The sequence below is a fragment of the Temnothorax nylanderi genome, unplaced genomic scaffold, assembly GCF_030848795.1.
Source record: "Temnothorax nylanderi isolate EJ_2023f unplaced genomic scaffold, tnyl_v1.0 TNYL_tig0143_pilon, whole genome shotgun sequence".
Classification (NCBI taxonomy): domain Eukaryota; kingdom Metazoa; phylum Arthropoda; class Insecta; order Hymenoptera; family Formicidae; genus Temnothorax; species Temnothorax nylanderi.
Genome location: NW_027249205.1, coordinates 21,781 through 45,552, shown reverse-complemented (window position 1 = coordinate 45,552; position 23,772 = coordinate 21,781). Strand labels below are relative to the sequence as shown.

At 34.0% G+C, this 23,772-nt stretch overlaps 1 protein-coding gene across 1 annotated transcript in view; it reads left to right on the top strand.

Moving 5' to 3' along the window:
* The window catches only part of Kl-3 (dynein heavy chain 8, axonemal kl-3), a 35,933-nt gene extending 12,233 nt beyond the window's left edge, over positions 1–23,700 (top strand). The window contains exons 2-67 of the mRNA XM_071714615.1: positions 770–937; positions 1,263–1,485; positions 1,633–1,784; positions 2,011–2,209; positions 2,291–2,454; positions 2,523–2,699; positions 2,767–2,988; positions 3,347–3,448; positions 3,545–3,691; positions 3,770–4,044; positions 4,119–4,458; positions 4,787–5,013; positions 5,093–5,580; positions 5,656–5,815; positions 5,934–6,142; positions 6,348–6,472; positions 6,561–6,741; positions 7,155–7,492; positions 7,643–7,806; positions 7,962–8,216; positions 8,312–8,552; positions 8,838–9,037; positions 9,115–9,286; positions 9,355–9,500; positions 9,577–9,715; positions 9,873–10,103; positions 10,174–10,379; positions 10,474–10,694; positions 10,797–11,082; positions 11,323–11,461; positions 11,597–11,817; positions 11,917–12,100; positions 12,351–12,491; positions 12,583–12,930; positions 13,017–13,206; positions 13,572–13,717; positions 13,811–14,009; positions 14,145–14,263; positions 14,371–14,707; positions 14,781–15,051; positions 15,128–15,328; positions 15,415–15,660; positions 15,932–16,250; positions 16,342–16,568; positions 16,649–16,871; positions 16,956–17,132; positions 17,216–17,383; positions 17,633–17,848; positions 18,061–18,198; positions 18,266–18,562; positions 18,641–18,796; positions 18,864–19,019; positions 19,088–19,223; positions 19,331–19,482; positions 19,577–19,830; positions 19,958–20,386; positions 20,638–20,914; positions 20,983–21,169; positions 21,256–21,517; positions 21,602–21,841; positions 21,930–22,097; positions 22,584–22,725; positions 22,813–23,002; positions 23,075–23,193; positions 23,270–23,431; positions 23,534–23,700. Coding sequence (XP_071570716.1) covers positions 770–937; positions 1,263–1,485; positions 1,633–1,784; positions 2,011–2,209; positions 2,291–2,454; positions 2,523–2,699; positions 2,767–2,988; positions 3,347–3,448; positions 3,545–3,691; positions 3,770–4,044; positions 4,119–4,458; positions 4,787–5,013; positions 5,093–5,580; positions 5,656–5,815; positions 5,934–6,142; positions 6,348–6,472; positions 6,561–6,741; positions 7,155–7,492; positions 7,643–7,806; positions 7,962–8,216; positions 8,312–8,552; positions 8,838–9,037; positions 9,115–9,286; positions 9,355–9,500; positions 9,577–9,715; positions 9,873–10,103; positions 10,174–10,379; positions 10,474–10,694; positions 10,797–11,082; positions 11,323–11,461; positions 11,597–11,817; positions 11,917–12,100; positions 12,351–12,491; positions 12,583–12,930; positions 13,017–13,206; positions 13,572–13,717; positions 13,811–14,009; positions 14,145–14,263; positions 14,371–14,707; positions 14,781–15,051; positions 15,128–15,328; positions 15,415–15,660; positions 15,932–16,250; positions 16,342–16,568; positions 16,649–16,871; positions 16,956–17,132; positions 17,216–17,383; positions 17,633–17,848; positions 18,061–18,198; positions 18,266–18,562; positions 18,641–18,796; positions 18,864–19,019; positions 19,088–19,223; positions 19,331–19,482; positions 19,577–19,830; positions 19,958–20,386; positions 20,638–20,914; positions 20,983–21,169; positions 21,256–21,517; positions 21,602–21,841; positions 21,930–22,097; positions 22,584–22,725; positions 22,813–23,002; positions 23,075–23,193; positions 23,270–23,431; positions 23,534–23,659 — 13,821 coding nt within the window. The 3' untranslated portion in view covers positions 23,660–23,700. The remainder of the gene's footprint in view (positions 1–769; positions 938–1,262; positions 1,486–1,632; positions 1,785–2,010; positions 2,210–2,290; positions 2,455–2,522; positions 2,700–2,766; positions 2,989–3,346; positions 3,449–3,544; positions 3,692–3,769; positions 4,045–4,118; positions 4,459–4,786; positions 5,014–5,092; positions 5,581–5,655; positions 5,816–5,933; positions 6,143–6,347; positions 6,473–6,560; positions 6,742–7,154; positions 7,493–7,642; positions 7,807–7,961; positions 8,217–8,311; positions 8,553–8,837; positions 9,038–9,114; positions 9,287–9,354; positions 9,501–9,576; positions 9,716–9,872; positions 10,104–10,173; positions 10,380–10,473; positions 10,695–10,796; positions 11,083–11,322; positions 11,462–11,596; positions 11,818–11,916; positions 12,101–12,350; positions 12,492–12,582; positions 12,931–13,016; positions 13,207–13,571; positions 13,718–13,810; positions 14,010–14,144; positions 14,264–14,370; positions 14,708–14,780; positions 15,052–15,127; positions 15,329–15,414; positions 15,661–15,931; positions 16,251–16,341; positions 16,569–16,648; positions 16,872–16,955; positions 17,133–17,215; positions 17,384–17,632; positions 17,849–18,060; positions 18,199–18,265; positions 18,563–18,640; positions 18,797–18,863; positions 19,020–19,087; positions 19,224–19,330; positions 19,483–19,576; positions 19,831–19,957; positions 20,387–20,637; positions 20,915–20,982; positions 21,170–21,255; positions 21,518–21,601; positions 21,842–21,929; positions 22,098–22,583; positions 22,726–22,812; positions 23,003–23,074; positions 23,194–23,269; positions 23,432–23,533) is intronic.
* Positions 23,701–23,772: the final 72 nt, after the last annotated feature.

Genomic DNA, 23,772 nt, shown 5'->3' with positions numbered 1-23,772 from the left:
CTCAAATTTTCGTATTTTAAACCCGTGGACTTAAAATTCTTTAGAAATTCTTTTACAAGTGCCATTTTTAGTTTATTATATTTTTCTCCCGACCCGACTGCCAACCTTCGGTTGTTTAAATATTATTTTTCAATTATTTTATATTATTTTTTTGTCTGTTTCTGGGAGTTTAAATTTTAGCGGTTTTGCAAAGCACCGACGATCGACGTCGGTAATTACAAACGATGTCGATAATTACAGATAAGGTAATCAGCTACCTTACCGACATTGGTATTTTGATCGAGAAAATTGATCGACAAAAATTTAAATTATCAAAAATCGATACATATACACAAAAAAAGATAAAGATAAAATATATTTTGTTTATAAAAGTATTGAAATTATTAATTAAAGAAAATTGCAATCTGTTAGAAGCTCCTTGCGCGGCTCAGAATAAAAGTATTGTACGTTTTCATTATTTATAAAGATTTATATAGTTTATATATAGTTGACGTGTATACATATATACTCTTTCGCTTCGTGAAGAAAATCACTATTGGGCTTTCAACATAAAAACAAAGTATATTATTTTTATAATTTGAAACTTTTTCGCTCCGTGAAGAAAATCACTATTGGGCTTTCAACTTCTGAAAAAATACTCTGCGATGTTCATTTATTTATATTCGTCCCGCCTTATACGCATAATTTCCGACCGAAGAGGAATTGTCAGATTTAAACGTATCGTATCCGTATATGTAGCTATATTTCTCCTTTAAGAATAATCTTTCAGTTATACGTTGACACTCACGATTTCTTCTTCTTGACAACAATGGCAAACGCGTATTCCGCATCGCGAGATTACACGAGACCGGCTATTGACCAACGAATCGCTGAGTTAGTGAAGAGGAGGATTGGTGCACGAGATGATCTACCCACGGAGAGTACGAAAGAGCGACTTGTAAATACCTTTGCGGATCTATAATACTTTCGCGGACAATCCAGAGTATATGTAATATATCTTATTTGGAACATTACTATATTTTACAATAGAATTCTACACGTAGGTAATCGAGTAAAAAGAAACAATTTCAGAAAATGTTTGAGAAACAATTTTGGAAATTATTTCAGAAATACTTTTATACTTATTAGAAAAGATTTAAAAAATAGAAGATAGTGATATTTAAATGTAAAAAATAATCTGTATTTTTTTTCATGATAATATTACATAAAGAAAATTGAAAAGAAATTTTCCTAGTATATAATTTTAAGTCTTTCTATTTTAGGCAAAATTCAAGGAAATTCGTAATGTCAGGCAAGGGTTATTGAAAATTACGCATCAACATGTCCTGGAGGCAGTGGCATACATTTTAAACACAGATGCTGAGGTCCTGGAAGAAGGAATTCTCGACAAAGATGAATACGTGAATGTATTTAGCAATTTTTTCGCCGAGGGTGGAAGACAAGCGATTATTATATATCTTCAACCTATGAGCCCGCCGACATTCGGTATAATGATGGACACTTCCCTGATCTCTTGTTTTACACGCGCAATTTTACTACAATTTTAACTATAACGTTAACAATGGCGATTACGTCAACAATACATTTTCATGCTACGCCGTTATACTAAACATAAAATTTACATAATCTCAGAATCCGGCCGATGGACGCCACAACTTAGCAAAGAACAGCAAGTTATACGTTGTTGCATAACAGATGGTACTACCGAAGAATTTTCAGGCAGATGCGTTATAGTTTATCGATTAAAGTCAAATTTGGAATTTGGAGTCAAACAGTTACTCGATGTAAGCTAAAAAAATTAATGCAAAGCGTCATCTTGAATTATCTCGAGTTCATATCGTTTTTTCAGGAATTTATACCTATGGAATATTGCAAGAATTTTAATTTACTTTCGCATTCATAAAATATGATGCATAATATTTAGTTTTGAAATTTGCAGTTTATGATATATTTTTTCGTTTTCTTCATTCTTCTCTCTTTCTGCCGCTCTCTATTTTATGTTCTACATAGGAAACATATTATGCATATGCGGAGGTGGATCCTACATCGCAAAGTGCGCTGGCAGGAATATCTGATTTAATTTCACGTTTGCACGCACGTACGTTAACTGCTAATACGCAATGGGGAGAATTGTCGAAGAGCGAAGCTGGGGAAAAGATAAAGGACGACTTTATAGGCGATTTTAAGGATTTTTGCGAATTTCTTAGCAGTAAATAACTTGCGTTTCGTATTTATTCCAGTTGTCAAATCCTTCGCGATAAAAGATAATACTTCTTTTCTTTTCCCATAGTGACGAAGATAGATTTGCAAAGTGTTATATGTTTTCAAATTAACTGGGATTTATATCAGAAATGTTTGGCGCTACCCGAAAATATTAGAGAGAGCATTCGTAAACCAGACGTTATTGCAGCAGCAGAAGCTGATGTCCGAATATGGATGAAATTGATGGAACGGGTATGACTTTTATACGAACTATATATCGCTTAATGGAAATTTCACGGTTTTATAAAACGACTTTCCAGGCCATCGTTGAAAGCCAACAATTGCGCAGGGAAACCGAAACCGTAGGACCAACTGCAGAACTTGCGTATTGGCGGCGATTGTTCGGCCAGTTTTCATCAATAATGAATCACATAAAATCTTCTTACACCCAGGCATTTATACAATTGCTAACGGAAGCGAAATCAAAACTTATAAAGGTACGAAACTATAAATTCATAATGTGTATTGAATTGTACATCGCTGTATTTTTATATATATATATAGAAATGGAAGACGTTAGAAGATCATGTTACAACGGTGCATATTTTATCTCAAGATAACGTGAAGTATCTGTATGCCTTAGAAAAATTTACACAACCGTTGTACAGATTAGACCCAACGAAGATAGGAGATTACTTACCTGCGCTCATGTATGCTATAAGAATGATTTATGCTACATCGCGATTTTTCAATACGAGGAAGATGGTAACCGCAGTATATGTAAAGGTACTTTTTCCTAAAATAATTTACTAACCAGAACCTACATACATTATTTTTAATTGTATAAATTGTAATCAAAAGTCGACTAATCTTAATCTTATAAAATAATTTTCAAAAACCTATAATATATATGGAGGGGTAAAAACCACAGTGGTGTAAGTCAAATTTTTAAAAATATTTTCTCGTGTGCATAGATGCAATCTGTACAATATATAAATTGCATCTATGCACACGAGAAAATAAAAAATATGACTTACATCAATGTGGTTTTTACCTCTCCATATATTAAAATGTACAATTATAATGTTCTGATTACATATGAGCTATTTAGTTTCTAATACATCAACTTATAATTTCTATTTAGATAACAAATCAGATGATATTAGCGTGTAAAGCATATTTAACGGAGGATGGAAAATTAAGCATTTGGAATGAATCGAAATGTACTATGATATCTAAAATAAAGGTAAAGATATAAAACAAAAATGTATGAAAATAATGCTTTTTTCACTACTATTATTGTTTTATAAATTAAACCATAGTATTGGTGATTATTTTGCAGGATTGTATTAAACTTTGTGAGACATATCATGACTGTTACGACGCTATGTGTAAGAAGGTCGAAGAATCTCCAGACGAGAAGCCTTTCGAGGTATCCGAAATGTATGTTTTTGGGAAGTTTGCCGCTTTCAAGACAAGAATAATAAAAGTAAGTAAGTAATAATTAATTCACGATACACCTGTGCAGAGTTATATTGTGTTACTTTATTCGCGATATATAATACAGATCATGGATATCCTTGAAGCAGCACGGATGTACTCCATCCTGCACAGTTCGACTATAGAAGGAATTAATATGTACGCGCAAAAGTATACGGATTATTTTAAAAAGATCTCTTCGCAAAAATACGATCCCTTAGATCACAGAAAACCGTATTTTGATACCGATTACGATGAATTCAAAAAGAGCGTAGCGGAAACCGACGTGGAGTTGAGAACGTTTTTTCACAACTGCGTTTCTCTCGTGCCAAACATAACGCAGGGTTTAAATTTAATAGCTAGGTAGTACTTTGACAATTTTCTTAAATTTAGTCATGTAAGAATGTATTATAATTTACATTATGATGCCCCCACAGATTTCAAAAATTGTATCTTAAGCAATTGAGGATTGATAGGAAGTGCGTAGAACTCATCTCAATGTTTGAACAAGAGATCGAAGATATCCGTGATAGATACAATGAAAATAGATCCGATCCACCTATACCAAGGAATATTCCGCCCATCGCTGGTAGGATCCTGTGGATTCGGCAGTTATATAAACACATTGAAATTCCTATGAATATGTTTAAATCATACCATAGAGTGATTACGCATGATTCCATGCAGAAGTGCATTAAGATATATAATACTCTCATCAATGTGTTCATTCATTACGAATTAATATATTACAAAGCGTGGTACGATTCGGCTAGCATTGTAAGTTTCAACTTTACTGTTTTAACTAATTATTATATTTTCGTATTTTCAAAGTACTTTAATTAGTTTTGGAATTAAATAAATGTATTTCTTCATATTTGTGAGACAAAATATTTTTCTACAATGTAGCATTTTCTAAATTAAATTTTACTAGACAGGGTTTAAAATGTGCGACATACATAAATATAAAAAATTAAAACGTTCGAGTTTATAGTTTACCTTTTTATTTTTAAAAGACTAATTTTTTCGGAAATTTTGCAAAAGTTGCTCATGCATATACATCGTTACTGTCCTAAAATAATTTAGAGACATAGTTTTCAATTGCTAGGTTCGTCTGGCATTATCATCTCCTATGCTTGTGCGTCATCCAAAGACAAATAAGTACTGCCTAAATTTCGATCCTTACATTTACGAAGTAATACGAGAATCCGAACATATGTCTAAGTTTGGATTGGAAGTGCCGGATTTTATACAAATGTTAATCTTTTGCAAAGAAAAGATATTTTTATCCTATGAGAGAGTGAAGAAATTGCTCAAGAAAAACGATGCCCTTAGGTATACAAATTTTACTTGATAATTACCGATTAAAATTTTTGCGCGTATATTCATACGTTTATTGTATTTGTGTGTGCAGACGATCTATCCCAATCTTGTTCTTAAATCTAATAAAAATAGCACTCGTCAATCTTGAGGTTGCTTTTCAACCCTGTGTATCGATAATTACATGGTCCTCACTGAAAATTTCTAACGCATGCGCTAAAATAGAGGAAGAGATCCATAACGCGGAGATATTTGTTAAGGAAGTGGCGGACATGAAAGAAGCGAGAGTGGATGAAGTATTTGAGTCTATTGCAGAACTAATGTTACTGAAGCTAGATGAGTACCCGAAAAGTCCAGAACAACTTTTAGCCGATAATATAGCTTTCAGAGATAAAATAGCAATTGACTTGGAAATTAAATCTTCGGCGGCAGAGAAGGCTGTTATTATGATTATTAATAAATTTATGGACCTTATAACTGATCCTACCGTGCAAGATGTTAAATATAATTGGCTAGATCTCGAAAAAATGCACAGACAATACGGATCCGAAAGCAGATTAATACAGGGACCGTTCGAGCCGGGTATTATATTCTTCAAATTATTAATTAATTTTGCATTATTTTGAATTGAGACGATTAATGAATTATTAAATATAGGCTTTGGTTATATCGAAAGAACAAACAAAGTTAAAATAAGTCAAGTGCACAATGATTGTATGGAACTTTTTGCGTGTTACAATAATAAATTAATAGAAGCTTTAGTAAAATGCACTAAAAATTCTTTAGATTTATTAAAGAAGAAGGCAACCATTATGAGGTACTTAATTGCGCATCTATACGTATTTAGATGTTAACTATATTTCTTATTTATTATTTTATTGTAAAATACGATAAGAACGAGATAAAAATAAATAAATCAATGTATTCTGCTTCAGCGTGTTGGTTGAAGACGTTGCAATAGAACAAGAAATTCCAATCATGATGACATATTTTGTTTTACAAATACCAAATATCGTAATTATCCCATCAATAGAAGAGTTGCAAAATCAATTTGGCAAAGTTATAACAAATATTATAGAAACGCACAAGAAAGTGTTTATGTGGGGACAACGATATTCTACAAATACACGAGCTAAACCGCTTGGTAAGAGAAGGCTAAAATATTATAAAATACTCGAAATTGATAATAAATATACAATAAAACTGATACATTTCTTTATCTATATTATCATACATTTTTTCTGATAGATTATTACATTACTATTATTATATTACCATTATAGGAGAATAGTAAATTTATATAGTGTATTTTTAATTATTTATATATATTATTTGTTAATGTCATACAGATAAAGACGATTTGCTCAATACTTATTTTCAAAGCGTATCCGATCACAAAGACATAATCCGCAGTTCCATGAGTCTGCAAGGCTTAATATTAATGTTAAGAGATGATGTTTCTAAAGTTGGCAACGTGTGTATAAAAATTATTATTATATTTAATTCAATTTATATTTATAATATGTAGTAATTTATACTAATGTAATTATTTATTTTTATAGTCATATTTACGATATTCTTACATATGGGCAGAAAATAGAAACGAAATTATACAAGCGTTTGTTGACTCCAAACCTCTTATACAAGAAATCAAAGAGAAGTTTATGGAATATGAAGACTTAATGACAGAAATAAAAAACTTACCTGACCGGCATATACTTGGTCCTCTTCAAATTAATACAGGTACGCAAAAATAATGTTACTACAATTGTTATTTTTAATAAGCATATTTTATCTATACTCGATTTATTATAGAATAATCGTAATAATTATATTATTATTTACTTTTGATATAAAAAATGTTTCTAAGGATTGCACTAATTAACAAGGTTTTTCTAACACAAATCAAAACATTCATTTTTTGTTAATCTGTATGTGCTAATTACGACCGTGACAATAAAAAAGTTCTGTGACGTCATACTTGTTTAGAAATTGATATATTTTAGTTTGTAAAAAGTGGCAATTAAATCCTTTTATAGTACGTTTTCTTTTTTCACATAAATAAGCGGCATTTCTTTTTAGTTAGTGTGGTACACATATTTTATTAATATTATAATTTTGTTGACTAGTGTCATTTAATAATTTTTATTTTATAGATAAATTAAAATTAGCGTTCCTCGTTGAAGCAAATGCGTGGAAAAAATCGTTGGGTGTCTCCTTATCAAATAAATACAAGGAAAAATTACAAAAAATAACAGATTACATTTTTGAAAAGAATAAAGTTCTCTCAAGGCACATCAAAGATTTAGAGGATGTTAGAGTTGCAATGAAATGCTTGGGAGAAATACGAGATGATTTTGTACCATTAGACATGGAACTAATTTTGATTGAAGAGACTTATACATTAATGGGAAAGTTTAATATCGATATATTAAAAGAGGACCAAGATATAGTAGACGGACTGAGATACAATTTTAGCAACATGCTCAATACGGTATTAATTTGTTCTTATTTAATATTTATTCTGCTTAATAATTATATTTTATATTTTAATTTATTTTAATTATATTTTTTATATTATAATTATATTTTAGCAATCTCCTTCATTTTATTCTGCGAATAAGTAACATTTATATTTTTGTAGGCGAAACAAGTTCAAGCAGTTATATGTGAGATGCAAGAGCCATTGAAAACGGAACTTATTGATGGAGTTGTAGTTCTTAAAAAGAAGGTAGCTCAATTTGACATTGATTTTGCACTAAGTGGCCCAATGGTTGAAGGAATACCTGCAAAAGAAGCTAGCGAACGGTATAACATTTCACTAGTATCTCATATTTTTGGGTTGTAAAATTTCATGTATATTAATTAAAAATTAATTATAGAAAAAGTAATTCTTTGATTTGAATAAAATTGATATGCAAATAATAATATCATTTTTCACGTTGTTATTTTTGTGTTTCAAGACTTATTCTGTTCCAAGCGCGTTTTGAAGAGCTTTGGGAAAGATATGAAACTTACAGCAGCGGCGAAAGCTTATTTGGTATAGAAGTGACGGAGTACCCAGCTCTACAACAGAGAAAAAGAGAAATTAATTTATTACAGAAATTATACACATTGTATTTGCAAGTTATGCGCACTATTGATAGCTATTACGATATTCCATGGTCCGAAATTGATATTGAGTCAATGATAACTGAGTTGGCCGACTTCCAAAACAAGTAAACTAGGCTGACAATTACTTATGTTTAACAAGATTAATCATATGTATAATATTATAAAATTCTTATAATAATACTGTGCAATATTATTTTAGATGTCGAAAGTTACCTAAAGCTATGAGAGAATGGCCCGCATATATCGATCTGAAAAAGAAAATCGACGATTTTAATGAAATGTGCCCATTGTTAGAGATGATGGCTAATAAAGCCATGAAAGACAGACATTGGGAGAAACTGTCTAAACTCTGTCAATATTTCTTTGATGTAGAATCTGAAACATTTACTTTAGCAAACGTTATGCAGGCACCTTTGTTGAAATACAAAGATGATGTAGAGGTATGCCTAAAGCCCCTTACACAATGCGAGGCGATAGCGATAGCGATAGCGACAAAATTGCTGGCAAAGCTACAGCATTGATACACGGCTTCCGATAGATTGAAAATTTTGTCGCTATCATTATCGCTGTCGCTATCACCTCGCATTGTGTAAGAGGCTTAATTAAGTTGTGAAATTACTGTTTTCAATTAGTGTCACTCAATATACATCTTTTTACAAAATAATGTATTACAATATGTTACAATAAAATTTAAAAGTTATACTCATAAATATTATACGTTATAGGACATATGTATTAGTGCAGTGAAGGAGCAAGACATCGAGTTTAAATTGAAGCAAGTAATTGCGGATTGGGCGGTTATAAATCTGCAATTTGCCCATTTCAAGCAGAGAGGCGAACTACTGCTGAAGGGTATCGAAACGGCTGAAATAATAGCGCTGCTGGAGGACAGTTTAATGATCATAAGCTCTTTACTGGCAAATCGGTATATCAGATATATCTCTGAACCTGAAATTATTAGCTCTTATAATACATACTACATTCACATCCAACGTTTTATAGTTACAATGCACCGTTTAAGAAAGAGATTCAGTTGTGGCAGACCAAGCTTAGCAATACATCGGAAATATTGGCGAAATGGTTAACTGTGCAGAATCTGTGGGCTTATCTGGAAGCAGTATTTATTGGCGGCGACATATCGAAGCAACTACCTACTGAAGCGAAACGCTTTAATGTACTCTACGAAAAACTTGCGATGGCATTATCAACGAAATAATATAAACGTGTATTATTATATTTTAGACTATTGATAAGGCTTGGGTCAAGCTTATGCTTCGCGCTCATGAAAGATTAAATGCGGTTGAAACGTGTACTGGAGACGAAACGATGAGCCAGTTTTTACCTCATTTACTAGAACAACTGGAATCGTGCCAGAAGTCACTTAGCGGGTATACATATTATTGTCAAAATGAAGTAACTGCTTGCAGACTGTCAAGTCTAATCAACGAAATTCTACTAATACAGCTATTTGGAAACCAAGCGAGTTATTTTCCCAAGATTCTGCTTTATATCGGATCCTACTTTGCTGGAGATACTTGGACAAGCAGCGGATTGTCACACGATACAGAATTATCTTGATGGATTTTTCGATAATATAGCAAAAGTAATGAGATATGATGTGACAGAAAGATAAAATTATCACAAAGTGTAACAATCATATCACGCATTACAAAGAGAATTATTATTGTTCCTATAATAAGTCTTATGTATTGCATGTTTTTTTATGTACGTGATCTTATTATAGTATCTTTTGTACATAGCTGAAGTTTTCCGAAAAGGAATATGACAAAATTGTAGCAATGCATTCACGGGAAGACGAGCAAATAGTGTTGGAAAAAGAAGTCGCGTGTATAGGAGGCGTGGAGAACTGGTTAAATGTTTTATTAACGGTCCACCAACAGTCCGTCGGTGCCGTGATTTCGCTGGGACAGCAATCACTTCGCACATCTGAATTTGACATCTTGTTATTGATAGAAAATTCCGTTTTGCAAGTAAGATGATGTGCATACGAAGCTCGTGTATTTAACAGACATCAATTGCAAATATTTTCACTTTTCATAGGTCGGTCTATTAGCACTACAAGTTTTATGGACACGAGATTCTGAAATAGCAATCACGACAGCCAAACGCGACCGGACGATAATGAAAAGGACCAATCAATGGTTCCTAGATCTGTTAAACAGTCTTATAGAAGTAACTGTTAAGGATCTTACAAAGTATGCCAGAATAAAATACGAATGTTTAATAACAATACACGTGCACCAAAGGTACTGACTTTATTCGTCTGTGAATATTGTCTCATAATTAATAATTATAACGTAATAAAGACTGAGAAAAGTAAATTACATTTATACTTTTCAGAGACATATTTGACGAGTTATGTCGTCTCAGAATTCGAAGTATATATGATTTTGAGTGGTTAAAACAGTGTCGATTCTATTACGACGTCGATTCAGAGGAAGTTCCAATTAAGATAACTGATATGGAATTTGTTTATCAAAATGAATTCTTGGGTTGTACAGATCGACTTGCAATTACACCACTCACAGACAGGTGTTACATAACACTAGCGCAGGCTGTGGGTATGATACTTGCATTAAAGGAAAAATAGTGTGTAAAATAGCATTTGTACCGGTATTTACGTCACGCCACTTACTGTCGTCCCTCGCAAATATTTTTTTTAGGAATGAATTTTGGCGGAGCTCCCGCAGGTCCTGCCGGCACGGGTAAAACGGAAACGACGAAAGACATGGGGAAAGCACTGGGAAAATACGTCGTTGTTTTTAATTGCTCCGATCAAATGGATTTCCGAGGTTTAGGCAGAATATTTAAAGGACTAGCGCAATCCGGCAGCTGGGGATGCTTTGACGAATTTAATCGAATTGATCTACCGGTATTATCCGTCGCCGCACAGCAAATAGCAATCGTGCTTAACGCGCGAAAAGAGAGAAAGACAACTTTTTTATTCAGGTACAAAAGAAAAGAAATCGATGATTTTTTATCATACAAAATTAAGGTTTTTATTCAAAAATTAGAAAGTTTTATCATTCTTTTTAAATTTTCTCTCTTTTACTAATTACATAATCTTTAACAAATATTAATTTCTAAATAACCTTTATTTCTATAATAAAAAAATATATAAGTAAATGAAAAATTCTAAATAAATTATAATTATCTTTGACAAACTATATAGGTATACTTTCTTTGCAGTGATGGTGAAACATATAAACTCAATTATGAATTCGGAATATTCATTACAATGAATCCCGGGTATGCTGGTCGACAAGAATTACCGGAAAATTTAAAAATACAATTTAGAAGTGTAGCGATGATGGTTCCTGACAGACAAGTACATTAAAATATTATTATTTCCTTTTGTATGTTAAAATATGAAAGCTATATACATGTAGATACCTGTAAAAAATCGGATTTACCTCATTATAAAATTTAATTTAATTCCGTAAATTTAATTTTACTTGCTTAGATCATAATGCGAGTAAAACTCGCGGCATGTGGCTTCAAAGAGAACGTAGTACTAGCGCGGAAATTTTTTATATTGTACAAACTATGCGAGGAGCAGCTCAGCAAACAGGTACATTATGATTTTGGATTGAGGAACATTTTGTCATGTCTACGCACACTTGGTGCTCAGAAACGCGCGCATCCCACCGATTCTGAAGAAACCACACTTATGAGGGTACTACGGTAAGTCACCATGCCATCAACTGTTGTATTTTGTCCTCAGAAGTTATTTGAATACTGAAAGGAGAGATAATCTGAATCTGCGTTAATTTTCTTACTTAGCGATATGAATTTATCGAAATTAGTGGATGAAGACGAGCCGCTTTTCATGTCGCTTATTGAAGATATGTTCCCGGGTATAAAGTTAACAACGAAGACATATAAAGAATTACAGAAAGCAATAGATAACGCTACTATCGCCCTTGGTATAATGAATCACAGCGAATGGAACTTGAAAACTGTTCAGGTACTTTCAATATGTTAACATATATTTATTTATTTATTTATTCCTATTCTCTTTGTTTTAATTTTATGAAACACTATGTTGTGTTGAAAATTTCTTAAACAAATATGTATATTTTTTTAAATATTTGCGTAAATCTGTCCAAAGAAGTTTAATAAGTGTTTTTTAAGGACTCAAATATTGTACACAGAATTAATATAAGTTATGTTATCATTGACAGAAAAATAATGATAATGATGTTGGTAATTTGCAGTTATACGAAACGTCGCTCGTTCGCCATGGTTTGATGGTTCTCGGACCAACAGGATCTGGTAAAACGCGATGCATGTGGGCACTAATGAGAGCTCTAACAGAGATGGGTATACCGCATAAAGAAATTAGAATGAATCCAAAAGTCAGTATCTGTTTAATAATAGTTCTCCGTTACATCAGATATATTGATAAAGAAATAATTTTTTTTTACTTATATGAAAAAATATTGATAGGCGATAACTGCGTCTCAAATGTTTGGAAGACTCGATGTTGCGACGAATGATTGGACAGACGGTATATTCTCTATTATATGGCGAAGGTCCACGCAAACGAAGAAGACGGAAAATTTATGGATGGTATTAGACGGCCCCGTCGATGCAGTATGGATTGAAAATTTAAATTCTGTTTTGGACGACAATAAAACTTTAACATTGGCAAATGGCGATCGAATTATAATGGCACCAAACACTAAGTTAGTGTTCGAACCTGATAATGTAGATAATGCGTCTCCGGCGACTATATCGCGTATGGGAATGGTATTCGTCAGTGCCTCTGTGCTAAAATGGAATTCAATTTTAGAGGTAATATGGATCTGGGGTTTTGTAATTTCCGGGGAGATATTCTCTGTGCCGTAGCTTATTGTGATGTTACAATACTTTTAATACAGGGTTGGCTTAGAAAGTGTTCCAACAACAAAGCTCGAGTGTTACGAACGTTATTTTATAAAATATATGGAGATGCACATACATTCGTTCAAACAAAGCTTCAAACTAAAATGATGCTTTTAGAAGCGCTTTATATACGACAGTGCATTGACTTACTGGAAGGGTTAAATGTCGGAAATTCTGACCCAACTAGTAAATATGAATATATAAACTTCTCCTTTACATACAAATATTTATTCACTTAACGTGTTACGTCAAAAACAGCAAGCACTTTGTTAGAATATATTTAATAATTTTTATCATTTATATGATAAAGAAATGATATTTATTTTATCATTTTCTGTATGTATCTTTTTTCAAGTATTTTCATAGTTTTCTAATCTTGTTTTTTCTATATATTCTTTAATATATTATTAATTCGTATTTTTTAAAGTTTTTAATAATTTTATAAGTACAGTAGCTACCGTAGCTATTAAATAATTTTACTTTATAATTAAATTTTAATTTGGAACAAAATATATACTTGTCAAATATTTCATCAAAGTTGTAATTTTTAGAAATATTACCTGAGCATCATATCGAGAAGCTTTTTCTATTTTCTGTAATGTGGAGCTTGGGTGCAATGTTAGAGTTAGATGGACGATTTGCATTACAGGAATACCTTGTACATCATGAATCAAATTGTAACTGGCCGAAGTATACAGTTCGTATATGATAAATTTATATGTTATTTAATTTGCTAAAGCACAATGTGTACCGTTATTAATATTTTTTCCGCTTATAAATATTCACTTAGGAAGATGAAACTATTTTTGAGTATCTAGTATCAGACGATGGAAAATGGCTACATTGGAGTAAAATGGTGCCAGAATTTGAATATCCTTCAGATCGTGTCTTAGAATACCATACTATTCTTGTTCCTAATGTCGATAATACGAGGACATTATATTTAATTGATATTATAGCGAGACAGGGAAAGGCAGTACTTTTAATAGGTAGTTTACACGTAACATTTTAGCAATCGGCATTTTAGCTAGTGTTTTTTTAGCTATTCTATAAATTAATTAAACATATATCCTTTTCTAATAGTATTAATTACATAATATGAATATGGATTAATTGTACAATAGGGGAAGCCGGCACCGCAAAAAGCGTAATGATGAAAAGCTATATGTCTAAGCACGATCCCGAATATCATTTGAATAAGTTTTTTAATTTTTCTTCAGCATCCACGCCCAACATGGTTCAGGTGAATAACTCCAAGCATTATATGGTATTGCAATAAATAAGTCTCTTATTTAAATTTTTAATTGCGCTGATACGATTATGTTAATTACTTCTCATCACTTTCTTCAGCGTGTATTCGAGAGCTATGTTGAAAAGCGAGTGGGCACCACTTATGGTCCACCTGGTGGACGGAAAATGACCATCTTTATTGACGATATAAATATGCCGGCTATAAATGAATGGGGCGATCAAATTACGAACGAGATTGTACGTCAGTTAATGGAGTACAAAGGGTTCTACTCCTTGGATAAACCGGGCGACTTTTGCACTATGCAAGATATTATGCTACTTGCCGCGATGCATCATCCGGGTGGAGGACGAAATGATATTCCACCGCGATTGAAACGGCAGTTCAACATTTTTAATTGCACATTACCGTCCAACAAATCCATGGATACAATTTTCAGTATGGACAATTAATCGCTCGTTCAGTGAAACACGTTGAACATAATTTATACAATATGAATCAAAAATTGCAGGTGTCATCGGCCAAGGCTATTTCTGCATTACGAGATTCTCCGAAACTATCGTTAATTTCTTGCCGAAGCTCATACCGTTGATTCGAATATTGTGGCAGCAAACTAAAGCGAAGATGTTACCGACACCAGCCAAGTTTCATTACGTTTTTAACTTGCGTGATCTTTCTCGCATTTGGGAGGGAATACTCAGAATAGAGAGAGCCGAGTGTGAATCTATAACGACACTGCTGAAATTATGGGAGCATGAATGCACGCGCGTGATAGCGGATCGGTTTGTTCTTCTTGTAATTACGAAATGGAAATACTTTTGCTCTATTTGCTTAATCGTGTAAATAAATCATTCGTAGCTTCATCACCGCAGCCGATAAAGAATGGTTTCAAAATACGTTATGGCGGACCGCGGAAAAGATGTTAGGTCCAGATTTTCAGTATTATTCCCCAGTCGAGACATACTTCGTTGACTTTTTGCGCGAACCACCAGAACCGACAGGTGACGAGCCGGAAGATTTTGTACTAGAGGCACCAAAAATTTATGAGGAGATACCAAGGTATGCCGAACTGAACTTCTTGTCTGATGTGATGGACTTAAAAATGGATAGTCATTAAAGATATTTTTATATATTTTTACCCGTAGTTACGATATCGTTATCGCAAAAGTTCAACAAAATATGGAGCAATTTAATGAATACGTACGTGGCATGCATCTCGATCTGGTCTTCTTCCACGACGCTCTGGTGCACTTGATACGAATATTGAGAATACTTGGAGTTCCCAGAGGCAATGCGTTGCTGGTAGGTATAGGAGGATCCGGCAAGCAGAGCCTGACGCGACTGGCATCCTTCATTGCAGGATTTAACTTCTTTCAAATAACGTTATCCAGGCAAGTATCCACTAACAATAAGCATCTAAATATGTTCCATAACAAATATTCTAATAATGTCCTATTGGAAGTTGCAAAACGCGAAATGCTGCAGAAAATAATTACAAAATTACAATCTGTAGTTTTAATTTTACCGTATATTGAGTTTTTTTTTATTTTGCATGCGCAGTTTTGTAGAAATATTGTGAGAATGTTTTACTCTGGATGTTTCACGTATTCTGGATGTGATTGAAATTATATGAAAAAATAATATGTATAATTATATTTTCAGGATTTATAATGTAGCTAGTTTGATGGACGATTTGCGAAAATTGTATCGTACCGCTGGTACAGACAGCAAAGGTCTCACTTTTATTTTCACTGACAACGAAGTAAAAGACGAAGCATTTTTAGAATATATAAACAACATATTAAGCGTTGGCGAAGTGGCTAATCTTTTTCCAAAGGATGAATTAGATGACATTTTGACGACTGTCACGCCGCTAATGAAAAAAGCCGATCCCCGACGACCTCCGACGCAAGACAATCTTTACGATTACTTTATATCGCGAGCGAGAAATAATCTACATATAGTCTTATGCTTTTCACCAGTGAGTCTCGTTACTATCACTGTTAAAGATATTTGCATTTATTCTTTTCATTCTCCTACTGAGTTATCAAGTTGATAATTAATTTGCACAGGTCAGTGGAAAGTTTAGATCTCGAGCATTAAAATTCCCTGGCCTTATATCCGGTTGCACGATAAATTGGTTTTTGAGATGGCCAAGGGACGCACTATACGCAGTCGGCGAGCACTTCCTAGGCACATATAAAGTCATATGCAGCCCGGAAGTAAAACAACAATTAACGCAAGTTGTGGGCGATATTCATGATGACGTAAGCGATATCTGTGCGGAATATTTCGACAGGTTTCACTTCTTTATCTTTTCATCAGCGCTTCACCGTCCGTGTGTAAATAATTAAACTAATTTAATTTCAACAAACACAGGTTCCGACGTCAAGTATACGTGACTCCAAGATCATTTTTAACGTTTCTCGACAGTTACAAAACGCTTTACAAGCAACGTTTGGATAATATTAATATGCTTGCTTCTAATATGAGTAGCGGTTTGAATAAATTAATTGACGCTGCGGCTCAGGTCGATGTGTTACGGCACGAATTGGAAAAAAATCAAGAGGAGATTGCAGCAAAAAATGTTCAAGTGGAAGCGGTAAGAAATATAGTTTTGTAAAACATCAATTTTATTAGAAATTCCGACTTTAATTTCGTATGTACTAATGTAATATATATTTAGATTCTTGTTACTGTGAATGAGAAAAAGAGAGAAGCTGAGGGTGTGAAAGCAAAAGTGCAAGTGTCGAAAGATGAAGCGGAAGCGATTCTGAAAGTGATAGCGAAAGATAAGGCAGTGGCGGAACAGAAGTTGAAAGCTGCGGAGCCTGCCTTATTGGAAGCCGAAGCTGCACTGCAGGTGCTGTGACCAATAATTGATAATAACATTTATGTAAAATGTTGACGCGCGCGCAAACATTCATTGACAACATTATATTTCAGACCATAAAAGCAGCAGACATCTCTACCGTTCGTAAATTGGCTAAACCACCGTATTTAATTACCCTCATAATGGATTGCGTTCTGATTCTATTCGGACGGAAGCTGGAATCAGTCAAACCAGATTACGAACATCAATTTCTAACACCTTCGTGGTCAGAATCATTAAAGGTAAGTCCTGTGAATATAAATTTTTATGTTAATGAACATTATTGGAAAAAAAAATAATAAGAGAAACAAGACCGTTATGATATACAATCAATCATATTAAATAAGTCATTTACGGTCCGAGCTTGGAGCTTATTAGGCTACTAAGATCCAAGCTCGGACCGTAAATAGCTTATTTAATATTGATTGATTATATTGGAAAAAATCTTTTAAGTCAAACGCAAAATATTATTCGCATGCTACTTTTTGCAGGTCTTAGCTGATACCAGATTTTTATACAATTTACAAAATTTTCCTAAGGATAATATTAATGCTGAAACTGTCGACTTAATGATGCCATATTTAAATTTTCACATGTATACTTACGAAGCCGCAATACAAGCCTGTGGAAATGTTGCGGGTCTCATACAGTGGACAATCTCCATGGTTGCTTTTTATGAAATAAATAAAGATGTGCTGCCTTTGAAGGTATTCCCTATTAATAAACATTGTTGTGAAATGAGAACAGCCGATGTCATTCCATGGCTTGTAGGAAGAAATATTCTCCATACCTAAACACAAAATGCATTGATTTTCTTCTTCCAATTTTTAAATTACAAAATAACGTTGACTGTTCTTTAGTTCCGATAGGAAAATATATGGCGTTAAGAAATATGTAATCAGAAAGAATCATGTTGTAGGCAAATCTTGTTGTACAAGAAAATAATTACGAGAAAGCTAATAAAAATTTACTCGAGGCAGAAGAATTATTGAAAGAAAAGGACGACGCTTTAAAGATAGTGCAAAATGAATTCGATGCCGTGATGCGAGAACGACAAGTATGATAACAATATTAATGAAACTCAAATTAGTTACGTAACATGTATGTTTAACTGTTTTCATTAGAAAATTATCGACCAAGCTGCGGCTTGCCAAGCAAAAATGGATATTGCAACCGCTATGATTGAAGGATTATCTGGAGAAAAAATAAGATGGACGGAGCAAGTGACTATATTTAAATCAGAAACGGAACGTCTCGTTGGAGATGTGTTGGTGTTAACAGGATTTCTCTCTTATTGCGGACCATTTAATCAAGAATTCCGAGTTCTTTTGCAAAGGAAATGGCTTGACTTCATACAAGATAGAAAGATCCCAATTTCTATTACCTTAAACATTGTTAATACGTTGACAGATACAGCTACGGTAAAATTATATAAATTAGTACGTGGCATAAGAAGTATAATTAAAATTCGTAGCGAATAAATATCCACTTTGTCATAGATTGGTGACTGGAACTTGCAAGGTCTACCAACCGATGAGTTATCGATTCAAAATGGGATAATTGTAACGAAAGCATCAAGATATCCTCTATTGATTGACCCACAGTTGCAAGGCAAAACATGGATTAAAAATAAAGAGAAAGAATTTGATTTACAGGTATAATAATAGAACAAAATACGGAATGCAATGAGATTGATTTAACGTATCCTAATGCATTCTTCAGATAACATGGTTCACGCACAAATACTTTAGAAATCATCTGGAAGATTCTGTATCGATAGGACGACCACTATTGATCCAAGACGTAGGGGAAGAAATAGATCCAGTGTTAGATAACTTGCTAGAAAAGAATTTTATAAAAATAGGAACCTCCTTCAAGGTATAAAGATATCTTAGATCGTAATTTTTGTGTAATTTTATATTTTACATGATTTATTGTTATAACAGGTCAAATTAGGCGACAAAGAAGTGGATATTAGCAAAGATTTCAGACTTTATATTACAACGAAACTACCAAATCCTTTTTATACTCCAGAAATATTCGCCCACGCATCTATAATCGATTTTACTGTTACAATGAAAGGTAAAAGTGTATTCTATTTCTGCGTGGTATACTTATAAATGTGTATTTATAAGAACATGCTTTTTATTACAATTTTGTTTAATCCATATTGTGCCTTACTTTCACAGGTCTAGAGGATCAACTGTTAGGAAGAGTCATTTTAACAGAGAAGAAAGAGTTGGAGACAGAAAAAACGCAATTGATTGCCGACGTAGCCGCAAATAATAGAAAGATTAAAGAATTAGAAACGAATCTTCTACACAAATTGGGAACTGTACAAGTATGTATATCGTTCTCTTTGCAGCACTAGTTAAATAACTCTGAAATAAGTGCAATTAAAAATCTTCTCTGTGATATTTTTTATTCTTTTAAAGGGGCCTTTGATAGAAGACGTTGAATTAATGTCGGTATTAAATACCACGAAACAAACAGCGGCGGAGATAAATAGAAAGCTGAGTATCGCAAAAGATACAGAGTTAAAAATTGATGCAGCACGTGAAGAATTCCGACCGGTTGCAACGCGCGGTAGCGTTTTATACTTCTTGATATGTGACATGCCACATGTCAATTGCATGTATCAAACGTCCCTCGTCCAATTCTTAGAACGATTTGATATCTCAATGGCTAGGTAAATATATATAGTTTCCGCGTAATGCAAGTGACTTGTATTGTGCTACGACAGATGTTCCTAATGTCGTAAATACAAATCCTATTTTGCTGAGTAACGTGGATTAAATCCTGATTCTTGACCACAGGTCCGAAAAGAGTCCAGTCAATCAGAGAAGAATAAATCACATCATCGAATATCTGACTTACGATATATTTAAGTACAAATCACGCGGGCTTTACGAGATACATAAATATATGTTTATTTTGTTGATGACGCTAAAAATCGATCTGCAACGCGGCAGTATCATGCACGAGGAATTTCAGTATCTTATTAAAGGCGGCGCGGCGCTGGACTTAAAAGCAGTCGAGCCGAAACCTTGCAGATGGATCACGGATGTGACGTGGCTTAATTTAGTCGCGCTGTCGTCGTTACGACAATTTCAGTACATCGTATCTCAAGTACCCACCTCCGAGAAAGTTTGGAAACATTGGTTCGACAAAGATGCACCAGAGGAGGAAGTTATACCAAATGGTTACAACACATTGGATACATTCCGTCGATTGCTTTTGATAAGGTAATCTTCCAGTAAGATAATTTTCACAAATTAAAAATTCAGGACTGGCAAAATATTATATTATTGAAATCTAATATTTTATATTACAAATACAAAATACAAACTGTGAAATATATTCTCGAAAGATCGAGTATTTCTAATAGAAAGTACAAGAAAAATGCTTTCGGAAAATTTAATTAAATATACAATATATCAAATCTCAAGAATTTTTTACTTACATGTATTTAAAATCCTGTAAAACATGTTTGCAGGGCTTGGTGCATGGATAGAGCGTTGTCGCAATCAAGGAAATATATAGCATCTTCTTTAGGAGCAAAATATGCAGAGCCCGTGATTACGCTTTTGGATGTAATGCACAGCGAGTCAAGGCCAAACACACCAATGATCTGTTTCTTAAGCATGGGATCGGACCCTACGCCTAGTATCGAGCAACTCGCCAAGAAAATGGAAATCGTTTGTAGAAGCATATCGATGGGACAGGGTCAAGAAGTTCATGCTCGTAGGCTGCTTAGTAGCGCGAGAACTGAAGTATATTATAAAAAGGAATGAATCCCTTTTCCTTGTCGCAGAGCGTTATTAATTTAAGCAACTTGCAGGGTTTTTGGGTTTTATGCCAAAATTGTCACTTAGGCTTGGAGTACATGGCGGAATTGGCAAACTTTCTTTTAGAAATGGAAACGCCACATCCGGATTTTCGCGTGTGGATCACAACGGAACCGCACAAAGACTTTCCTGTTTCCTTACTCCAAATGTCTATAAAATATACATACGAACCCCCGCAAGGCATCTATTTTTATTTCCTTAAATAAAGATGTATCCCTATATAAGGAAATAAGGGAAGCATAATCAAGGTGTGATTTCCGCGTTAGGAATACGAGCAGGTTTATTGGCGACATACAGCGGTATGAATCAGGAAATGTTGGACCAGTGTGACGCTACGCAATATATACCGCTAATATACACCGTGTCATTCCTGCATACCGTTGTTCAGGAAAGACGGAAGTTTGGTCCTCTGGGATGGAACATACCTTACGAATTTAACTCGGCGGACTGGTTGGCATCCTGCATGTTCATGAATAATCATCTGAATGACTATGATCCGAAGCGTGGTATAAATTGGCAGAGCGTGCGGTAAATGAATAAATCCAAATTGTCAGCTCTCTTTTTCTTCTTCTTAGCTATTAACTCTCCCTCTGCACATATTTGGATTTTCAGTTATATGATAGGCGAGGTACAATATGGTGGACGCGTTACAGACGACTACGATAAAAGGCTGTTAAATACCTTCGCGAAAGTGTGGTTTACGGAAGCGCTCTTCGCAGAAGGTTTTGTTTTTTACAAGAATTATCCGCTTTTAATATTTAAGCAAGTAAGCGACTATCTGAAGGCGATAGATGCCATGAGTCCCGTAGATCCGCCACAAGTATATGGCTTGCACCCAAATGCAGATATTACGTAAGATATTGTCGCGAGAAGAGCTACGCACATATATGTAAGAACAGTTATGTAAAGTAGTTGAAAAATTATGCTTGTCATATTGTAGATACCAGAGTAATACAACACAGACCGTGTTGGATATAATAATATCCGTGCAGCCGAAAGAAGCGGGTGTCGTTGGTGCAGAATCTCGAGAAGTAGTTGTTACAAGACAGGCGAAAGAAATGCTAGAAAAAGTTCCGGGACTGTATGACATGTTTGAAGTTAAAGAGAGGTCTATCTGCTGTCTTTCGATCTTAACTACTAATTATTTTTTGTAACATTTGATAAAGAATAACAAATAACAGACTAAACAAACTGCCTGCGATATGACAATAAATTGGCAGTAGATTTACTCAGATATTACAACAGATTCGTATCATCTGTGTCGGCATTAAACTCGTGTTTTGATGGCACAACCTACCGATATAATTTGATAACAGATTGTCGACAGAAACCGAACAGAATATGTCATTTCGTAAATTTGAATGGAACACATCATTTATAAATGATCATGAAACAGCAGATTCTACTCAGTTTCTGCAGTCTGCCATTATACTCTGTTAACAAATTCCGTTATATTTCTGCTGGCATTCCATCGACAAAATCTGTAGCAAACACTTTCAAAATTTATTCTTAACAGATTTGGCTATCCAAGACAAAAACTGATAGTTTTTAAAATTTAATAAAGAAAATAACAAATTTTTTGATGTTATCACAGATTACACGCAATGGATCATACCGCCCCAATGAACATTTTCTTAAAACAAGAGATCGACAGAATGCAGGTGGTTATAAAATTAGTACGCGTTATGCTCAAGGATCTTCTCTTGGCCATAGAAGGCGTAATTATAATGAGCGAGGTGATTTCCTTAGAATCTTTTAATTATGATCGTTGTATAAAGCACAATAATGTTCCATAAAGTGAATAAATATGAATACATTTTTAGGAACTGCGAGATGCTCTCGATAATATATATGACGCCAGGATACCGAAGATCTGGAAAGCTCGATCGTGGGAGTCCGCTTCTTTGGGATTCTGGTTTACGGAACTGTTGGACAGGAACCAACAGTTCTCGACTTGGCTGCGCAGTGGGAGACCGACGAAGTTTTGGATGACTGGCTTCTTCAATCCGCAAGGCATTCAATATACAAATTTTCGCGTTAAATGAATTCTTGACGTAACGTGAGGTTTGAAAACGGTGTTTGCAGGATTTTTGACGGCGATGAAACAAGAAATAACGCGTGCTCATAAATGGGCTTTGGATAATGTTACGCTTCATAATGAAGTCTTACGTAATATGGCAGAAGAAATCAAAACACCGCCACCTGTATGTAATGATAATTACACAACGTATATACAAAATTCTTGTGCAATAATTAATGATATCGATGTTCGCGAAACAGGAAGGTGTTTACGTTTATGGTCTGTTTCTTGAGGGTGCCGGCTGGGACCGAAGAAATAGCCGTTTGTGCGAATCGGCAAATAAAGTCCTTTACGTATTAATGCCGGTGGTACATATATTTGCTTTACATAATGCCCCAGACAAGAGTCCGAAATTATATCAAGTACGACTAGTATACTTCAGTTTAGTTTACTTTAATACAAATGTGAAGTACCTATATAATAATAGTGCGATATATAATTCGAATGCTTCCTTTCCTGCGCAGTGTCCCGTATATAAAAAACCTCAGAGGACTTATACGCTGTTAATAACACCGCTTTGGCTGCAAACTTTAAAAAATCCTGATTACTGGATATTACGTGGCGTTGCTTTGTTATGTGATAATAAATAATTTATTATAAATAAAGAGAGGAAAGTATTCCACAACTGGAAGTTTCTAGAGTGAGGTTATTGAATAAAATAAATCTTTATTGAATAAAGTTTACTCTTACATTGAAGAATTTA